At 39.3% G+C, this 18,653-nt stretch overlaps 1 protein-coding gene across 2 annotated transcripts in view; it reads right to left on the bottom strand.

The window, feature by feature from the left end:
* map7d1a (MAP7 domain containing 1a) overlaps positions 1 to 18,653 on the bottom strand; it is a 97,516-nt gene that overhangs the window by 56,344 nt on the left and 22,519 nt on the right. For both annotated transcript variants that reach the window (XM_057833610.1, XM_057833611.1), the window contains exon 2: positions 15,754 to 15,930. In XM_057833610.1, the coding sequence (XP_057689593.1) occupies positions 15,754 to 15,930 (177 nt within the window). The remainder of the gene's footprint in view (positions 1 to 15,753; positions 15,931 to 18,653) is intronic.

Below are 18,653 nucleotides of genomic sequence, written 5' to 3'. Positions count from 1 at the left end.
CAGAACCTACAGGCGACAATAAATCCTCAATAAATTAATCCAAAACCATAAAAATTGGGCGTATACATCCATAGAATACGTTTCAGTTGGTGTCCTCCCAAGAAGAAGAACAAAACAAGTGCGTTTTTATGTGGCTCTTTTCATCCTTCATCACTAGTAGTAGCTGCCAATGGCAGCTACTGACCTAATATCAATCATTGGCTGAATCTTTTCTCTTCTTTTAAAAGCAGCGTGTGTTTTCCCCATTTACGATGCCTGCTACCAACATCATATAATGACATACAAGGTCTTTCATCTGCATAGAATGTGAAAATGTGTGAAATTTCCCTGAGTTATTAGTTATGAAAAGACTACAGGGCATTTCTCTTTCACAAGGAGACCCCTATCCCATCTCAGAGTCCAGATGTTTCACATGAAACGGAAAGCAACATCTGCGCCAACTAACAGGGAGAGGTGTCAAGTGTAAACAATATTCCAGGGAAAGAAGGGGAAAAATAGCACGACCCAATTTGATATTTATAGGACTGTGTTCCCAATGAGGTGACACATTCATGTACTATATGTTTTAGCATCCACGTGCACTATGAGAAATTATAGATACTGTAACTGCAGATTTTGGCTTTCTGGTGCTTGTCCAATATCATTCAGAGAACTGAGACACGGTGATATAAATTGACACTTTTACACTGCAATTATTTTCACAGACAGAATGGAGAGGAACAATATAATCAGTCAGAGCACGACTTGAAGCAAATCGCGGCTGACAGAGCACAGAAGGAATGAGTAATCAGACCACAAAAACAGTCTCTCTTCTCGCTAATAGCCTGACAATTCACTTGGTCTAATTAAGGGGGCTAAAGAGTGCTTTTACCCTTCAAACTCTTCTGTAGACCACAAAAGCCCACAATTAACCAGTTAGACAGAATCAGAAAAGGAACCTGAAGACAAGGAGGTCATTTCTTTTTGTTTTTTGAGGGGACACTCAACTCTTCTTTTTTTCGGAAAAGGAAACCCTGGGGGACCCAAGTGAGAGACTGTAACAAATGGATTAATGGATAAAAGAAAGAACAGAGCAAGGAGAAAAGAAGCTTACATTCTCAAAAGCCTCCAATATGTTTCTTTAGGTACGAAAGGGCTGGTAGCAAATGGGCGCAAGGGTTAAGGGTAGTTCATATTACTGGGACAGACTTGGGTGTAAAGTTTAACAGAGTGTACAAAGCAGTGTTATTAATCTCACTTTAAAAAAGTAATTAGTTACAGTTACATCTTCCAAAAAGTAATCGAGTTAGTAACTCAGTTGTCTCATAGTACAGTAAGAGCAACTAGTTACTCGGCCAAGTAACTGATCTTACTTTCCATGTTCTACACGTAGTTACATGATCCATTCTATAACGTCTTTCACATCAAATATGTTTATAATAACTGATGTAAAGTATTGGCACGAATATAAGACGGCCCTGATTATGAGACGACCCCCTCTTTTTCAAGACTCGAGTTTGAAAAAAAGACTTTGAACACCAAATTAATTTTTAAACAGAAAATAATTAAAGTACATCCGAAACAAATGACTATAATAGAGCTGAAACGAATACCCGAGCAACTCGAGTGACTTGAGTTTAAAAACTGATCCGAGTAAATTTATTCACCTCGAAGAATCGTTTAATTTTGCAAGGTCTAAGCATCACGTTTTGCCGGGACTACTTTTACTGCGGGACAATGCGTTGACGTCACGTGCGTACAGGAAGAAGCACAAAAAAAAACCTTACTGCAGCCGACAGGCGCTACAAACTACGCCAACATTGCTAAAAACTACGCCCGCTTGATGTTAGTGTGGTAGCAGGTAGTGTCCGATGAGTCTCATAGATACCGCATGTGGACAAATGCGAAATGACAGGCTCGACCGCGTCTGGGCAGCGTTAGTAAACAGCCGCCATCTTTAAGCAGTAGACTTCTCACCGCTAATAAATATAACGTTACTGTCACTTGCTCACGTAACGTTAGCCCTTCGGAGGGCTAGGTTTATATTGATTATGACCACTGTCGATGCGTGGCTAACGTGTCTTACATACAGGCTTTATTTAATCTGTAAAAACACAGCGCTGTAGAGTGATGAGGGTATAAAATTAAAACATAATAAAGCTAACTGTCAGTTTTAGCTCAGTAGTCATTGCTGAATAAAACACCAAGTAGCACTGGTCCCTAATGTGCTCTAATACAGCAGGTATCATATATTTTTTTTGAACACTGCAAAAACTCCAAATCCTATCAGTACTTACAGTTTAGACTAACTTAAAACTTAACTAGAACTTAAATATAGCTTGACACAAATGGAAATTCAATCGAAACATGTGGGAAAAAATCCTAACTTTTAAGTGATGTGTGTTATCAAGCGTAATTACATTTTTAGGTAAGAACTAAGAAATATGTTTGTTTTTTATAAGATCTAGCAGTGAGTGAAAGCAGTGAATTTTTTTTCTAGTCACATCTGATATGCAATTGTTGGCCGTTTTCAACAATGTACATTGAAAATAAAGACATTGATTGATTGAAAATGGTTCAATATTGGATTAAATGTCTTTTTTTCTCATGTATATTTATAATTGCTCTTTACCTAAAAAAAATGTTTTATCTGATTACTCGATTAATCGATAGAATTTTCAGTCGATTACTTGATTACTAAAATATTCGATAGCTGCAGCCCTAGATTATAACAACATCTTTGAGAGAAAAAGCATGTTATTTTGCTTCATTCAAATCTTAATACCTGAACCTTTAAAAATGTAAACTAAAGTGCAATTACATTCGTAAATGAATGGCTTCTGATTTTTGAAATGTAAATGAACCAATCTATTGTGATAAAACAAGAAAATTGCAATAACTGCATTAACCATCAAAGTGAAGTCTAACTGTAGTCTTGAAACAAATCTGAATAAGGAAAAACATTGCAATAAAATAATGCAAAGTGGTTAAACTAAAAAGAGTAGCTGAGATCTGTCATGACAGAACATCGCTTCAATGATATCTGGCGCCATCTAGCGTCGTGAATGGGTATAATGTCTAGACCGCGAATATATGACAACCACCTCTTTTTCAGTGTTATTTCAATGCAAAAAACACCATCTTATATTCAGGCCAATAAGGTACAGTGATACCTCAGCTGACGAACGCTTAAGCTCACGAACTTTTCGCCTCAAGAACATTAAATTCGCGAGCATATAGTCTCTGCTGACGAACTAGTTTTCGGCGGACGAACCAATTCACGCGGTCGAAAAGCGCCACGAGAAGCTGACGCACGCTCACGGCGTCCCAGCTCGTCCCCTCACTTTCGTTGAGTGCGGACGTGGTTTGTGTTTGATAGACATTTTGGACCATATTGAGTGTACTTTTGCTATTATGGGACCGAAAAAGAGTTACCTACAGTCCTTATGGAAGGTGACTCGTGTTACCAATTCGCCCTCGACTGGTAATTGGCGGTGCTTTCAGCTTCCCACCGTAGTGAGAAGTGGACCGGCGAGTCACGTTGGCTCGTTGTCGTCGGTTGTCTTCGGTTCGCCCGATTTCCTCTCCAGAAAGGTGGCGGCGTGCATACAGACACCCAGAGGCGTCGGATGGCTTTTTGTGGGCACTTTTATTTACAACCAAAAGCATGTGGGGGGCACAGCAGTGGAGTCTACGCTAACTGCGCACTTTGCCGGTAACACTCTCCTTCCAAACAGTAACTCCCTCCCTCCCTCCTCCTCCCACTCCATTCCATCAAGCCATCAACTACCATCACAAAGGTAAACTAGGCCTGCAAGCAGGACTGAACGGGCCCTCGCAATCTAGCGCAACTCGGACGTCATGCAACTCGGACAGTGTGCAGGTCAGGGTGGTGGCAGATCGTCCTCTCTAATCATCTCATTAGAACCTAACATGCGCGAAAGTTGCCTCTTTACATTCACACACCTAAGAGATAAAAACCCCTATTGGACAGAGGACTACAAAAAAGGAGCGAATAAAGGGTCATCACAGCAACAGACAGAGACATGTGGACATGGGCCGTAAAATAAGTATTTTAAAAGGTCTTGAAACTACAATGACCAACCTGAAAAGAACTGGACATATATTTTAAAAAATGAGTGACTTTCTATTGCCACTAGTTGGCGCTGTAGGGTTGATGCAAATGACCCCTACAGGACCCTTCAGACTATGACTCAACAAGCACGATATGTTTGGCGCAGATATGTTGTAGAAGTTATGACTGTTCAAAACTTGTGGTGAGACGAAATGGCTTCAGTCATTTTTACTTCTCCTGTTGGACCCTTCTGCTTCAACCAAACCTCAGTATTTTTCATCAGGCACCTGAACACATGTCTTCAGGCTCCCCTGATGCAGGTTTGAGGTGAATAGATTTTTTTTTCCTTGGAGGAGGAGCCTGTTTCGTAAAAAAGGCATTTCCTGTTCCCACTAGGGGGCGCTAGGCCTAATGAGTAATATTTCAATGCACTCGTGTTCAGGGTGGGATCCCGCACATACATGCCAGATATGAAAAAGATTGAACGTTGTTTCAAGGAGCTATTAGTCCTTTACTGAATTTGTCATTTTGCCGAAAAAATGGCCGACTTTGGCACCACGCCCAGGTCAGACCCATGAATGAAAACACACCATTTTGAAAAGTTTAGATTTCATAGGTCTCCTGAATTGTCTAACCAATTTTGAAGATGATCCAATTGATTCCCTCTGTGACAAGGTCTCAAATGTGCACCCTGTTAATTGATAAAAATTTCACATTCGATCCAAAATACCCGATTTCCTGTTGGGTTTGGAATATGGGTGCAAGAGACTTTTTGGAGCAGTTTTGCACAAGGTATCGACTCCCCAAATTTCATTGCTCTACGTTAAAAAAACCTAATAGGAAACGCCTTTTTGAAAAATTCAAGGGGGCGCCACTGAGCCATTTTGTTACATTTTTTTGTAACGTTGCAAGATTATCGAAATCCACACAAAGCCGCATGTATGTGCAAAATTTGGTGAGTTTTCGTGCATGTCCAGGCCTCCAAATGTAAACTGTACTAGAAATGGACAGAAATTTCACATTTGATCCAAAATACCCGATTTTCTGTTGGATTTGGAATATGGGTGCAAGAGGCTTTTTTGAGCAGTTAGGCATAAGGTATGTACTCCCCAAATTTCCTTGCTCTATGTTGAAAAAACCCAATAGGAAAGGCCTTTTTTAAAAATTCTTTCTGTCGCCACTAGTTGGCACTGTAGAGTTGATGCAAATGACCCCTACAAGAACCTTCAGGGTATGACTCTCAACAAACACGGAAAGTTTGGCGCAGATATGTTGCATATCTGCCGAGTTATGACTGTTCAAAGTTTTTGGCGAGACAAATTGTTGACGGTCATTTTCACTTCCAGTTTGGACCTCTCCGCTTCAACGAAACCTCAATATTTTTCATCAGGCACCTGAACACATGTCTTGAGGCTCCCCTGAAACAGGTTTGAGGTCAATAGATTTTTTTCCCTTGGAGGAGGAGCCTGTCTCGTAAAGAAGGCCATTTCCTGTTTCCACTAGGGGCGCCAGGCCTAATGGGTAATATTTCAATGCAGTCGTGTTCAGGCTGGGATATCTCATAAACATGCTAAAAATGAAAAAGATTGAACGTTGGATCACGGAGTTTTTAATCATTTTCTGAATTTGGTATTTTGCCTAAAAATGGCCGACTTTGGGACCACGCCCAGGCCAGACCCTTGAATGAAAACACACCATTTTGAAAACTTAAGATCTCATAGGTCTCCTGAATAGTCTGACCAATTTTGAAGACGATCCAACTTTATCCTTCAGCGACAAGGTCTCAAATGTAAATCGATAAAATTTCGCATTTGACCCAAAATTTCCAGCTTCCTGTTGGGTTTGGAATATGGGTGCAAGAGACTTTTTGGAGCAGTTTTGTACAATGTATCGACTCACTAAATTTCATTGTTCTACGTTGAAAAAACCTAATAGGAGAGGCCTTTTTGAAAATTTCAAGGGGGCGCCACTGAGCCATTTTGTTAAATTTTTTTGTAGATTATCAAAATTTACGCAAAGTTGAATGTATGTGCAAATTTTGGTGAGTTTTCGTGCATGTTCAAGCCTCCAAACGTAAACTCCAACTGTGAACCGAAAAAATTTCACATTCGATCCAAAATACCCGATTTCCTGTTGGATTTGGAATATGGGTGCAAGAGGCTTTTTTGAACAGTTAGGCATAAGGTATCTACTCCCCAAATTTCATTGCTCTACGTTGAAAACCTGAGAGGAGAGGCCTTTTTGAAAATTTTAAGGGTCAAGGGGGCGCCACTGAGCCATTTTTTGACATTTTTTCAAAACGACGCAAGATTATCGAAATTTACGCAAATCTGCATGTATGTGCAAATTTTGGTGACTTTTCGTGCATGTTCAGGCCTCCAAATTGGCCATTTTCATTTGCCATGAAGAAAGAATAATAATAACTAGGCCTGCAAGCAGGACTGAACGGGCCCTCGCAATCTAGCGCAACTCGGACGTCACGCAAGTCGGACTGTGTGCAGGTCAGGGTGGTGGCAGATCCTCCTCTCTAATCATTTCATTAGAACCTAACATGCACGAAAGTCGCCTATTTACATTACCACACCCAAGAGATAAAAAACCCTATTGGAGAGAGTACTACAAAAAAGGAGCAACTACTGAGCTGTGCAGCCAAGCCCTTATTCAAAACCAAATTAATCTTCTAACTGGGCCAATTCAACCAAGTGTGCCAAATATTGTGGCTCTATAAGCTGCCTGAGTCTCTGAAAAAAAATATTTCCTTTAAATGGCGAACAAAGGGTCGTCACGGCAACAGATAGAGACACGTGGACATGTGCCGTGAATAAGTATTTTAATAGGTCTTGAAACTACAATGACCAACCTGAAAAGAACTGGACATGTATTGGAAAAACGAGTGACTTTCTATTGCCACTAGTTGGCGCTGTAGGGTTGATGCAAATGACCCCTACAAGGCCCTTCAGGGTATGACTCTCAACAAGCACGGGAAGTTTGGCGCAGATATGTTGTATATCTGCCGAGTTATGACTGTTCAAAGTTTTTGGAGAGAAAAATTGTTGACAGTCATTTTCACTTTCCTGTTTGGACCCCTCCGCTTCAACGAAACTTCAATATTTTTCATCAGGCACCTGAAGACAGGTCTTAAGGCTTCCCTTATGCAGGTTTGAGGTAGATTGATTTTTTCCCTTTAGAGGAGGAGTGTGTCCCGTAAAAAAGGGCATTTCCTGTTCCCACTAGGAGGCGCCAGGCACAAATGGTAAATTTTCAATCCAGTCCTGCTCAGGCTGGTATACCTCACACACATGCCAGATTTAAAATAGATTGAACGTTGTATGAGGGAGTTATCAGTCATTTTCCGAATTCGGTGTTTTGGCGAAAAAATGGCCGACTTTGGCACCCCGCCCAGGTCAGGCCCGTGAATGAAAACACACCATTTTGATAACTTAAGATTTCATATGCCTCATGAACAGTCTCGCCAATTTTGAGAATGATCAAACTAATTCCCTAGGTGCCAAGGTGTAAAATGTGCACACTGTAAATCGATAAAAATTTCACATTCAATCCAAAATACCCGATTTCCTGTTGGGTTTGGAATATGCATGCAAGAGACTTTTTGGAGCAGTTTTGTACAAGGTATCGACTCTCCGAATTTCATCCCTCTACGTTGAAAAAACCTAAATGGAGAGGCCTTTTTGAAAATTTCAAGGGGGCGCCACTGAGCCATTTTGTTACATGTTTTCGTAACGTTGCAAGATTATCGAACGTTATGCAAAGCCGCATGTATGTGCAAATTTTGGTGAGTTTTTATGCATATTCAAGCCTCCAAATGTTAACTCTTACTGTGAACCCATGAAAATTTCACATTCGATCCAAAATACCCGATTTCCTGTTGGATTTGGAATATGGGTGCAAGAGACTTTTTGGAGCAGTTTTGCATAAGGTATCTACTCCCCAAATTTCCTTGCTCTATGTTGAAAAAACCCAATAGGAAAGGCCTTTTTTAAAACTTCTTTCTGTCGCCACTAGTTGGCACTGTAGAGTTGATGCAAATGACCCCTACAAGAACCTTCAGGGTATGACTCTCAACAAACACGGAAAGTTTGGCGCAGATATGTTGCATATCTGCCGAGTTATGACTGTTCAAAGTTTTTGGCGAGACAAATTGTAGACGGTCATTTTCACTTCCAGTTTGGACCTCTCCGCTTCAACGAAAACTCAATATTTTTCATCAGGCACCTGAACACATGTCTTGAGGCTCCCCTGAAACAGGTTTTAGGTCAATAGATTTTTTGCCCTTGGAGGAGGAGCCTGTCTCGTAAAGAAGGCCATTTCCTGTTTCCACTAGGGGCGCCAGGCCTAACGGGTAATATTTCAATGCAGTCGTGTTCAGGCTGGGATATCTCATAAACATGCTAGAAATGAAAAAGATTGAACGTTGGACCACGGAGTTTTTAATCATTTTCTGAATTTGGTATTTTGCCTAAAAATGGCCGACTTTGGGACCACGCCCAGGCCAGACCCTTGAATGAAAACACACCATTTTGAAAACTTAAGATCTCATAGGTCTCCTGAATAGTCTGACCAATTTTGAAGACGATCCAACTTTATCCTTCAGCGACAAGGTCTCAAATGTAAATCGATAAAATTTCGCATTTGACCCAAAATTTCCGGCTTCCTGTTGGGTTTGGAATATGGGTGCAAGAGACTTTTTGGAGCAGTTTTGTACAATGTATCGACTCACTAAATTTCATTGTTCTACGTTGAAAAAACCTAATAGGAGAGGCCTTTTTGAAAATTTCAAGGGGGCGCCACTGAGCCATTTTGTTAATTTTTTTTATAGATTATCAAAATTTACGCAAAGTTGAATGTATGTGCAAATTTTGGTGAGTTTTCATGCATTTTCAAGCCTCCAAACGTAAACTCCAACTGTGAACCGAAAAAATTTCACATTCGATCCAAAATACCCGATTTCCTGTTGGATTTGGAATATGGGTGCAAGAGGCTTTTTTGAACAGTTAGGTATAAGGTATCTACTCCCCAAATTTCATCGCTCTACGTTGAAAACCTGAGAGGAGAGGCCTTTTTGAAAATTTTAAGGGTCAAGGGGGCGCCACTGAGCCATTTTTTGAAATTTTTTCAAAACGACGCAAGATTATCAAATTTTACGCGAATCTGCACGTATGTGCAAATTTTGGTGACTTTTCGTGCATGTTCAGGCCTCCAAATTGGCCATTTTCATTTGCCATGAAAAAAGAAGAATAATAATAATAATCCTTTGCATTACAATAGGGCCTTCGCACGCCTAGTGCTCGGGCCCTAACTAAGCCTGCAAGCAGGACTGAACGGGCCCTCGCAATCTAGCGCAACTCGGACGTCACGCAACTCGGACTGTGTGCAGGTCAGGGTGTTGGCAGATGCTCCTCTCTAATCATCTCATTAGAACATAACATGCTCGAAAGTCGCCTATTTACATTCCCACACCCAAGAGATAAAAACCCCTATTGGAGAGAGTACTACAAAAAAGGAGCCACTACTGAGCTGTGCAGCCAAGCCCTTATTCAAAACCAAAATTAATCTTCTAACTGGGCCAATTCGACGAAGTGTGCCAAATATTGTGGCTATATAAGCTGCCTGAGTCTTTGAAAAAAAATATTTCCTTTAAATGGCGAATAAAGGGTCGTCACGGCAACAGACAGAGACACGTGGACATGGGCTGTAAATAAGTATTACAATAGGTCTTCAAATTACAATGACCAACCTGAAAAGAACTGGACATGTATTGGAAAAACGAGTGACTTTCTATTGCCACTAGTTGGCGCTGTAGGGTTGATGCAAATGATCTCTACAAGGCCCTTCAGGGTATGACTCTCAACAAGCACGGGAAGTTTGGCGCAGATATGTTGTATATCTGCCGAGTTATGACTGTTCAAAGTTTTTGGAGAGAAAAATTGTTGACAGTCATTTTCACTTTCCTGTTTGGACCCCTCCGCTTCAACGAAACTTCAATATTTTTCATCAGGCACCTGAAGACAGGTCTTAAGCCTTCCCTTATGCAGGTTTGAGGTCAACAGATTTTTTTTCCTTGGAGGAGGAACCTGTCTCGTAAAAAAAGGCATTTCCTGTTCTCACTAGGGGGCGCTAGGCCTAATGGGTAATATTTCAATGCACTCGTGTTAAGGGTGGGATGTCGCACATACATGCCAGATATGAAAAAGATGGAACGTTGTGTGAAGGAACTATTAGTCATTTACTGAATTTGTCATTTTGCCGAAAAAATGGCCGACTTTGGCACCCCGCCCAGGTCAGGCCCGTGAATGAAAACACACCATTTTGATAACTTAAGATTTCATATGCCTCATGAACAGTCTCGCCAATTTTGAGAATGATCAAACTAATTCCCTAGGTGCCAAGGTGTAAAATGTGCACACTGTAAATCGATAAAAATTTCACATTCAATCCAAAATACCCGATTTCCTGTTGGGTTTGGAATATGCATGCAAGAGACTTTTTGGAGCAGTTTTGTACAAGGTATCGACTCTCCGAATTTCATCCCTCTACGTTGAAAAAACCTAAATGGAGAGGCCTTTTTGAAAATTTCAAGGGGGCGCCACTGAGCCATTTTGTTACATGTTTTCGTAACGTTGCAAGATTATTGAACGTTATGCAAAGCCACATGTATGTCCAAATTTTTGTGAGTTTTCGTGCATGTTCAAGCCTCCAAATGTAAACTCCTACTGTGAACCGATAAAAATTTCACATTCGATCCAAAATACCCGATTTCCTGTTGGATTTGGAATACGGGTGCAAGAGACTTTTTGGAGCAGTTTTGCACAAGGTATCGACTCCCCAAATTTCATCACTCTCTGTTAAAAAAAACTAATAGGAAACGCCTTTTTGAAAAATTCAAGGGGGCGCCACTGAGGCATTTTGCTACATTTTTTCGTAACATTGCAAGATTATCGAACGTTATCTAAAGCCGCATGTATGTGCAAATTTGTACAAGTTTTTGTGCATATTCAAGCCTCCAAATGTAAACTCCTACTGTGAACCCATGAAAATTTCACATTCGATCCAAAATACCCGATTTCCTGTTGGATTTGGAATATGGGTGCAAGAGACTTTTTGGATCAGTTTTGCATAAGGTATCTACTCCCCAAATTTCCTTGCTCTATGTTGAAAAAACCCAATAGGAAAGGCCTTTTTTAAAACTTCTTTCTGTCGCCACTAGTTGGCACTGTAGAGTTGATGCAAATGACCCCTACAAGAACCTTCAGGGTATGACTCTCAACAAACACGGGAAGTTTGGCGCAGATATGTTGTATATCTGCCGAGTTATGACTGTTCAAAGTTTTTTGCGTGACAAATTGTTGACGTTCATTTTCACTTTCCTGTTTGGACCCCTCCGCCTCAACGAAACCTCAATATTTTTCATCAGGCACCTGAACACAGGTCTTAAGGCTCCCCTGATGCAGGTTTGAGGTCAACAGATTTTTTTCCCTTGGAGGAGGAACCTGTCTCGTAAAAAAAGGCATTTCCTGTTCTCACTAGGGGGCGCTAGACCTAATGGGTAATATTTCAATGCACTCGTGTTAAGGGTGGGATACCACACATACATGCCAAATATGAAAAAGATTGAACGTTGTGTCAAGGAACTATAAGTCATTTACTGAATTTGTCATTTTGCCGAAAAAATGGTCGACTTTGGCACCACGCCCAGGTCAGACCCGTGAATGAAAACGCACCATTTTCAAAACTTAAGATTTCATATGTCTCCTGAACAGTCTCACCAATTTTGAAGATGATCCAACTAACTCCCTCGGCGAAAAGGTCTCAAATGTGCACCCTGTAAATCGATAAAAATTTCATATTTGATCCAAAATAACCGATTTCCTGTTGGGTTTGGAATATGCGTGTAAATGCTTTTTTGGAGCGGTTTTGGACAAGGTATAGACCCCCCAAATTTCATTGCTCTACGCTGACAGACCCTAATGTTATAGGCCAATTTTAAAATTTCAAGGGGGCGCCACTGAGCCATTTTGTTATATTTTTTTGCAACGTTGCAAAATTATCGAAATTTACAATTTTCCGGACGTATGTGCAAATTTTGGTGACTTTTCGTGCATGTTCAGGCCTCCAAATTGGCCGTTTTCATTTGCCCTGAAAAAAAAATAAAAAATAAAAAATAAAAAAAAAAATAATCCTTTGCAAAACAATAGGGCCTTCGCACGCTTAGTGCTCGGGCCCTAATAAAACGACTTTATTATACAGTGCAGTTTATTTCTTTAATTATAATACAATAGCACATTTATTATACATAAAATAGGGTATATTTTTGTGTAGTTTTAAGGCTTATTTAGTAGAAAATTATGTTTTATGGGGACCTGGGAACGGATTATTCTCATTTTAATGGTTTCTTATGGGAAATAAATGTTCAGAAGACGAACTTTTCGCCTTACACACACTTTCTGGGAACCAATTATGTTCGTGAGCTGAGGTATCACTGTATATCATTTCACATTTCATTTTCACACTAAACCGCCAGAGGGCGCTCAAGACCTGTGTTTCAACATTTTTTAACTTATAAAAACAACTCAGAAGGGCTGAACAAAATGGCACTGAAAAGAAAATCATATTCTGCAGATAACAAGCTGCAACTGGTGAAATATGCATTTGAAAAACAGCAGCCAGCAGCAGAAAGAAAAATTGGAGTTAGCGAGAAATTTGTACGGGACTGGCGAAATGAGGTTACTCTTACTGAAATAAAGAAAACAAAAAAAGCTAATCGTGGGCTAAGAGATAGGTGGCATTTCAAGATGACATGTCTGTATTTGGTGTCATATTTTTTCAAATAAATTTCCCCCAAAAATACGACTTACACTCCGGTGCGACTTATATAGTTTTATTCCTCTCCATTGTGCATTTTTTGGCTGGTGCGACTTATACTCAGGTGCGTCTTATATATGTTTTATTCCTCTCCATTGCGAATTTTTTGGCTGGTGCGACTTATACTCAGGTGCGACTTATAGTCCGAAAAATACGGTAGATAATTTTGTGCTGAGAGAACAAAAATACCATTGTTTAAAAAAAAAATAAAAATGAAAAAAATCTAACAAAAATTAGCAATTACTCAAAATGTTACTCAATATAATTGAGTATTGTTTTCACTGGATACTTTTTTACTTGAGTACATTTTTTTGGATGACTACTTTTACCCTTACTTGAGTAATATTATTTTGAAGTAACACTACTCTTATTTGAGTAAAATTTTGGGCTACTCTACCCACCTCTGTCAGACAGTCGGATTAAAAAAAAAAAAGGCTGATACCTATATATGTCAAACTTCCAAATATCGCCGACGATAATAGGCCCGACTGATAATCAGTCTATCTCTAGTCAAAATTACAGTGTTGCGTTTCAGCTATTTCACTCCAGTGACTTGTCAAATTGTGTTAGGGCTTGTAGGCACGTTGCTAGTCTTGCTGCTTTATGTATTAATAAATGGAAACAGGTAACATCTATTTATCTGCTCTGCTCAACACCATCTAAACGTCTTTTCTCAGCTGCTGGGAACAATTTAAGGAAAAAAAGAGCAAATTTGATACCTGACCTGTAGGCATGCTCACGTTCCTTCACTTCATTGCTTAGATACAGTATACTGTATAACAATATAGAGATATGAGAGGAGTCAGAATTGTGTTAAATCCTGTAGGAAAAGTGTTCTGAATCGGTTTACTTTGCATTCACTTGCACTGATATTTGTTAATGTCAGCATTTGACAGCATTGGACTTATTAAGTTATTTATGCAGTTATTTTTACCTTATTAAAGATTTTTATTAAGGGTTCAAAAATGTTTTTGTGAACTAATAATCATCAAATAAAAAAATAATCGCTAGATTTAAAATTAGTAAAAAAATTCATCCACAACTAATCGATTAGCAAATTAATCAACTATTTTGATAACCAATTCATCGTTTAGGACCTTCTTCACCTTAAACTTGTCTAAATTCTTGAAATTATATATATAACTTCTCACTTGTAAATATAATCAGGCTTCTTCATTCTATTTATGTTAAGTCAAAGTAGGACATCAACAAAAATCTGCTTTTACTTTGGAAAACAACAATTCACATTTTTGCCAATTGTCGGACATCTTGCTGTCTAAACTAGCCTTATAATAAGGCTGCAACAACTAATCGATTAATAAATTAGTTCCCAACGAATTTGATAATTGATACAGTTGTAGACTACGGTTAAGTCAGCAAGCTGTAATAAAATATTAGTTTTGAAGGAAATAGTCATCCATTTTGTCCTCATTGTTACTTACAACATGCCTAAAAACAACAAGGTAAATTCTGAAGGTTATTGTAAAAATAAAAATAAAAATAAAAATAATTAGGGTTGTTCGATCATGTTTTTTTGCTCCCGAACCGATCCCGATCGTTTTAGTTTGAGTATCTGCTGATCCCGATATTTCCCGATCCGATTGCTTTTTTTTATACTCCCGATTCAATTCCAATCATTCCCGATAATTTTTCCCGATCATATACATTTTGGCAATGCATTAAGAAAAAAATGGATAAAACTCAGACGAATATATACATTCAACATACAATACATTAGTACTGTATTTGTTTAGTATGACAATAAATCCTCAAGATGGCATTTACATTATTAACATTCTTTCTGTGAGAGGGATCCACGGATAAAAAGACTTGTGACTTTGTATATTGTGACTAAATATTGCCATCTAGTGTATTTGTTGAGCTTTCAGTAAATGATACTGTAGCCATGGCCAAATGTATGATGGGAAGTGGAACCATGACTGTGCGTAGTGCTATCAACTGATATATCTTCTCTGCGTTGGGAAATAATATAAGGTGTTAAGAAAAGATCAAGTGCTACCTTGCTTACTCACATTGCTTCCCATGATATTTCTAATCAAAGGGAGAGGGATTGTAAGGCTTTAGCCAATTAAAAAAAGGCTCCAAAGGCTGCCAAATTTCACTCTACTCATTTTACGCTGCCTTTTATCTCTCCATATGGGTAAAACGGCGCCATTACAGATTGAGCGCGACAATGCGTGGGTCGGTCGTGCAGCGCGTGCATTAATTGCATTAAATATTTTAACGTGATACATTTTTTAAAAAATTAATTACTGCCGTTATAAGGATAAATTTGATAACCCTAACTTAAGCCTAAACTAAAGACTCTGGGTGAGTGTAACATATTATGTCTGTAACGTTAAATACAATTAGAAAACGATTTAATTAAAGAATATTTTTTTTTTTTTAAAAAGGCATGGCTGATATTTTTTTGCCGATTCCGATACTTTGAAAATGACGTGATCGGACCCGACATCTCTAATAATAATAATCATCATCATCATCAGATTAATTGATCATGAAAATAATTTGTTAGTTGCAGCCCTAGACATGTTTAAACCCTAGTAACGTGTTTTAGGTCTATTAGATCACTTAGAAAATCTGCAAGATCTCAGTGCAATTTCCAAGATGCTCTTTCTGTATTGGATTTGGCTGCAGGTCTGAAAGCAAATGCGGTCTCTCCGACTCTCAGCGGATCACTACCTCGTCTCAAGAGAGCAGCGCGGACTCCAGCAAAGTGCAAACGTAATAGCAGGCATTATCAAAGTTTGAGTCCATTAAGAGTTTGGGAGAACCCGATGAACTTCTGATGTGTTTACCTCTTTTTGGCCGTGGGGAAGGTGATGCCGGTGAACCGGGCCTTCGCGTGAGCGCATCAGTTTTAGGCAGGGTGGCCAGTTTCTTGGCCGGTGACGCCGTTCTGTCAGTGGGCCTCGGGGGACAGCTCTCCCCTTCTGGATCGGGCCTCGTCTTCCTGTTCAGTACTTCATGTAGAGCTAATGCGAACAGAACAACACAAGACAGAATACAGCAGGTAAATGACAAGCAGTGTGGCAAGTCAACCAGTTGATCTTCATTCCAGTCGCTCTCAGCAAAGACGTGCAGAAAGCATGACTTGAGGAATGCTTGGCTTTCTTTTGGGATATGTCTCTGCGATACCGTGCTAATCTCACCAGAAGTAGTTGGTACAGTATCATCAGACTGAATCAAAACACTGTCGGTGACGCACATTTGACAGGCTGCTTAAACTTGAATGTCCAACTCAAACATTAGTTTGGCTGGGATTTGACGGCCGGCACAAAAGCCCTAGAGGGAGGGACGCCTGGCTTTGTCCAGATTGCACTGTACCCCAGTGTTCAGCTCGGTAACCCAGTTTGGGTGAACACTGCGGCAACACTCTGTAAATGTAAATCATTCTGAGGTTTTTGGCTGGAAAAACCACAGACGGTAGGAGGGTGGATGGTGAATCACAGGGGAGATTTACGACACTGTCGCTGCGTTTTTCGACAACTTGCAACCAATAGAGAGCAAGAAGACTGTTGCGCTGGTTCTAAGGCAGTCTTTGTGTCTGCTATATACATTGGCAATGCACACTCTTGTCCTGGATCCGTGAAGATGCACAGTGGAGCATTTAAAGTCCAAACTGAGGTCCCGTGACCGTGGGACAGTGAGAAAAACCCTGGACTGCTCGGAAGCCTTTCCAGATCGGAGCCAAAATTGTTAAATATGAAAAATCAGGCTATATTAATTGTTTGTTGATCATTTTGATGATTGTTTTTTCACCTACCCTCTCTTGATTTTTGAGTGCCAGTTCCAAATATAAAAAATAAATGTGTTTAGCGCTGCAACGATTAATCGATTAACTCAAGAATTCGATTAGAAAAAAATATTCGAATTAAATTTAGTTGCTTCGAGTATTCGTTTAATTAAAGTGGCATTGTAATGGTTTATTTTAGGGCTGCAGCTATCGAATATTTTAGTAATCGACTGAAAATTCTATCGATTAATCGAGTAATCGGATAAAACTTTTTTTTTTGTTTTGTTTTAGGTAAAGAGCAATTATAAATATACATGAGACAAAAAAGACATTTAATCCAACATTGAACCATTTTCAGTCAATCAATATCTTTATTTTCGATGTACATTGTTGAAAACAGCCAACAATTGCATCTAAGATGTGACTAGAAAAAAAATTCACTGCTTTCACTCAAAAAACTTCTAGATCTTATAAAAAACAAACATATTTCTTACCTAAAAATGTAATTACGCTTGATAACACACATCACTTAAAAGCTACGTGTTTTTCCCACGTGTTTCAATTTAATTTCCATTTGTGTCAAGCTATTTTTAAGTTCTAGTTAAGTTATAAGTTTATCTAAACTGTAAGTACTGATAGGATTTTGAGTTTTTGCAAATAAATGTATGATAACTGCTGTATTGGAGCACATTAGGGACCCGTGCTACTTGGTGTTTTATTCAGCAATGACTACTGAGCTAAAACTGACAGTTAGCTTTATTGTGTTTTAATTTTACACCCTCATCACTCTACAGCGCTGTTTTTACAGATTAAATAAAGCCTGTATGTAAGACACGTTAGCCACGCATCGACAGTGGTCATAATCAATAGAAACCTAGCCCTCCGAAGGGCTAACGTTACGTGAGCGAATGACAGTAACGTTATATTTATTAGCGATGAGAAGTCTACTGCTTAAAGATGGCAGCTGTTTACTAACGCTGCCCAGACGCAGCTGAGTCTGTCATTTTGCATCTAGTCCTAAATGCATGCGATATCTATGAGTGGCATCGGACACTACCAGCTAATAGCATCATGCAGGCGTAGTTTTTAGCAACGTCGGCATAGTTTGTAGCGGCTGTCGGCTGCGGTCAGTTTTTTTTGTTTTTGTTTTATTGCGTCTTCCTTTATGCACGTGACGTCAGCGAGTTGTCCCGCTTTAAAAGTAGTCTGGGCAAAACGTGATGCTTAGAGCTGGCAAAATAAAACGATTCCTCGAGGTGAATACAATTACTCGGATCAGTTTTTAAACTCGAGTTACTCGAGTTGCTCGAGTATTCGTTTCAGCTCTAGTTTATTTTGAAAGTGTTTGCATTTAGTTTTATTGATTAGGGTGGATACACTGCCCTCTGGTCTGCCTCTTTTTACATGGCTGAATCCAACCGCTCCCTGTTAAGCCCAAGTTTTTGTTTGAGCTAATGTTTTTTAATGCATTCCTAATTTGTTTTATAGGTATATTCAGCCGTTTTTTGTGGGAATATGAGTCTGAACCATTTGTTAAGAGCATTGTAAAAAAAAACTTTAGCATTTTATAGCATTTAAGCTAGCAGACTTTTCTATGTAAGTTAGCCGATTTTCTTTTGTTGTACATAAATCCTCATTTTTAAAAACAAATTATACCGTATGAGGCTCAGCTCAGGTATTTTAATTTTTCATGTTCCTTATCCGATTACTCGAACTAGTCCATCGATTAATCAACTACTAAAATATTCCATAGCTGCAGCCCAAATTGTGTTCTAACTAGACATTTGTCGATTACCATTTTAAAAGTATACCGTAGTATGACAACATCAAGGTTTCAAAACTGCAAAAAATTTCAGTCATACAGCACCTACAGTAGTAGCAGCTATTTTTTTATATCCCAAAAATGCATGGACAAAGTCCTCGCTTGCAGCTGCAAGGCTCAAACCTCCCCCTACCGGTTGT

Source organism: Corythoichthys intestinalis, chromosome 4 (assembly GCF_030265065.1).
Source record: "Corythoichthys intestinalis isolate RoL2023-P3 chromosome 4, ASM3026506v1, whole genome shotgun sequence".
Classification (NCBI taxonomy): domain Eukaryota; kingdom Metazoa; phylum Chordata; class Actinopteri; order Syngnathiformes; family Syngnathidae; genus Corythoichthys; species Corythoichthys intestinalis.
This window is presented reverse-complemented; position numbering and strand designations above follow the sequence as displayed.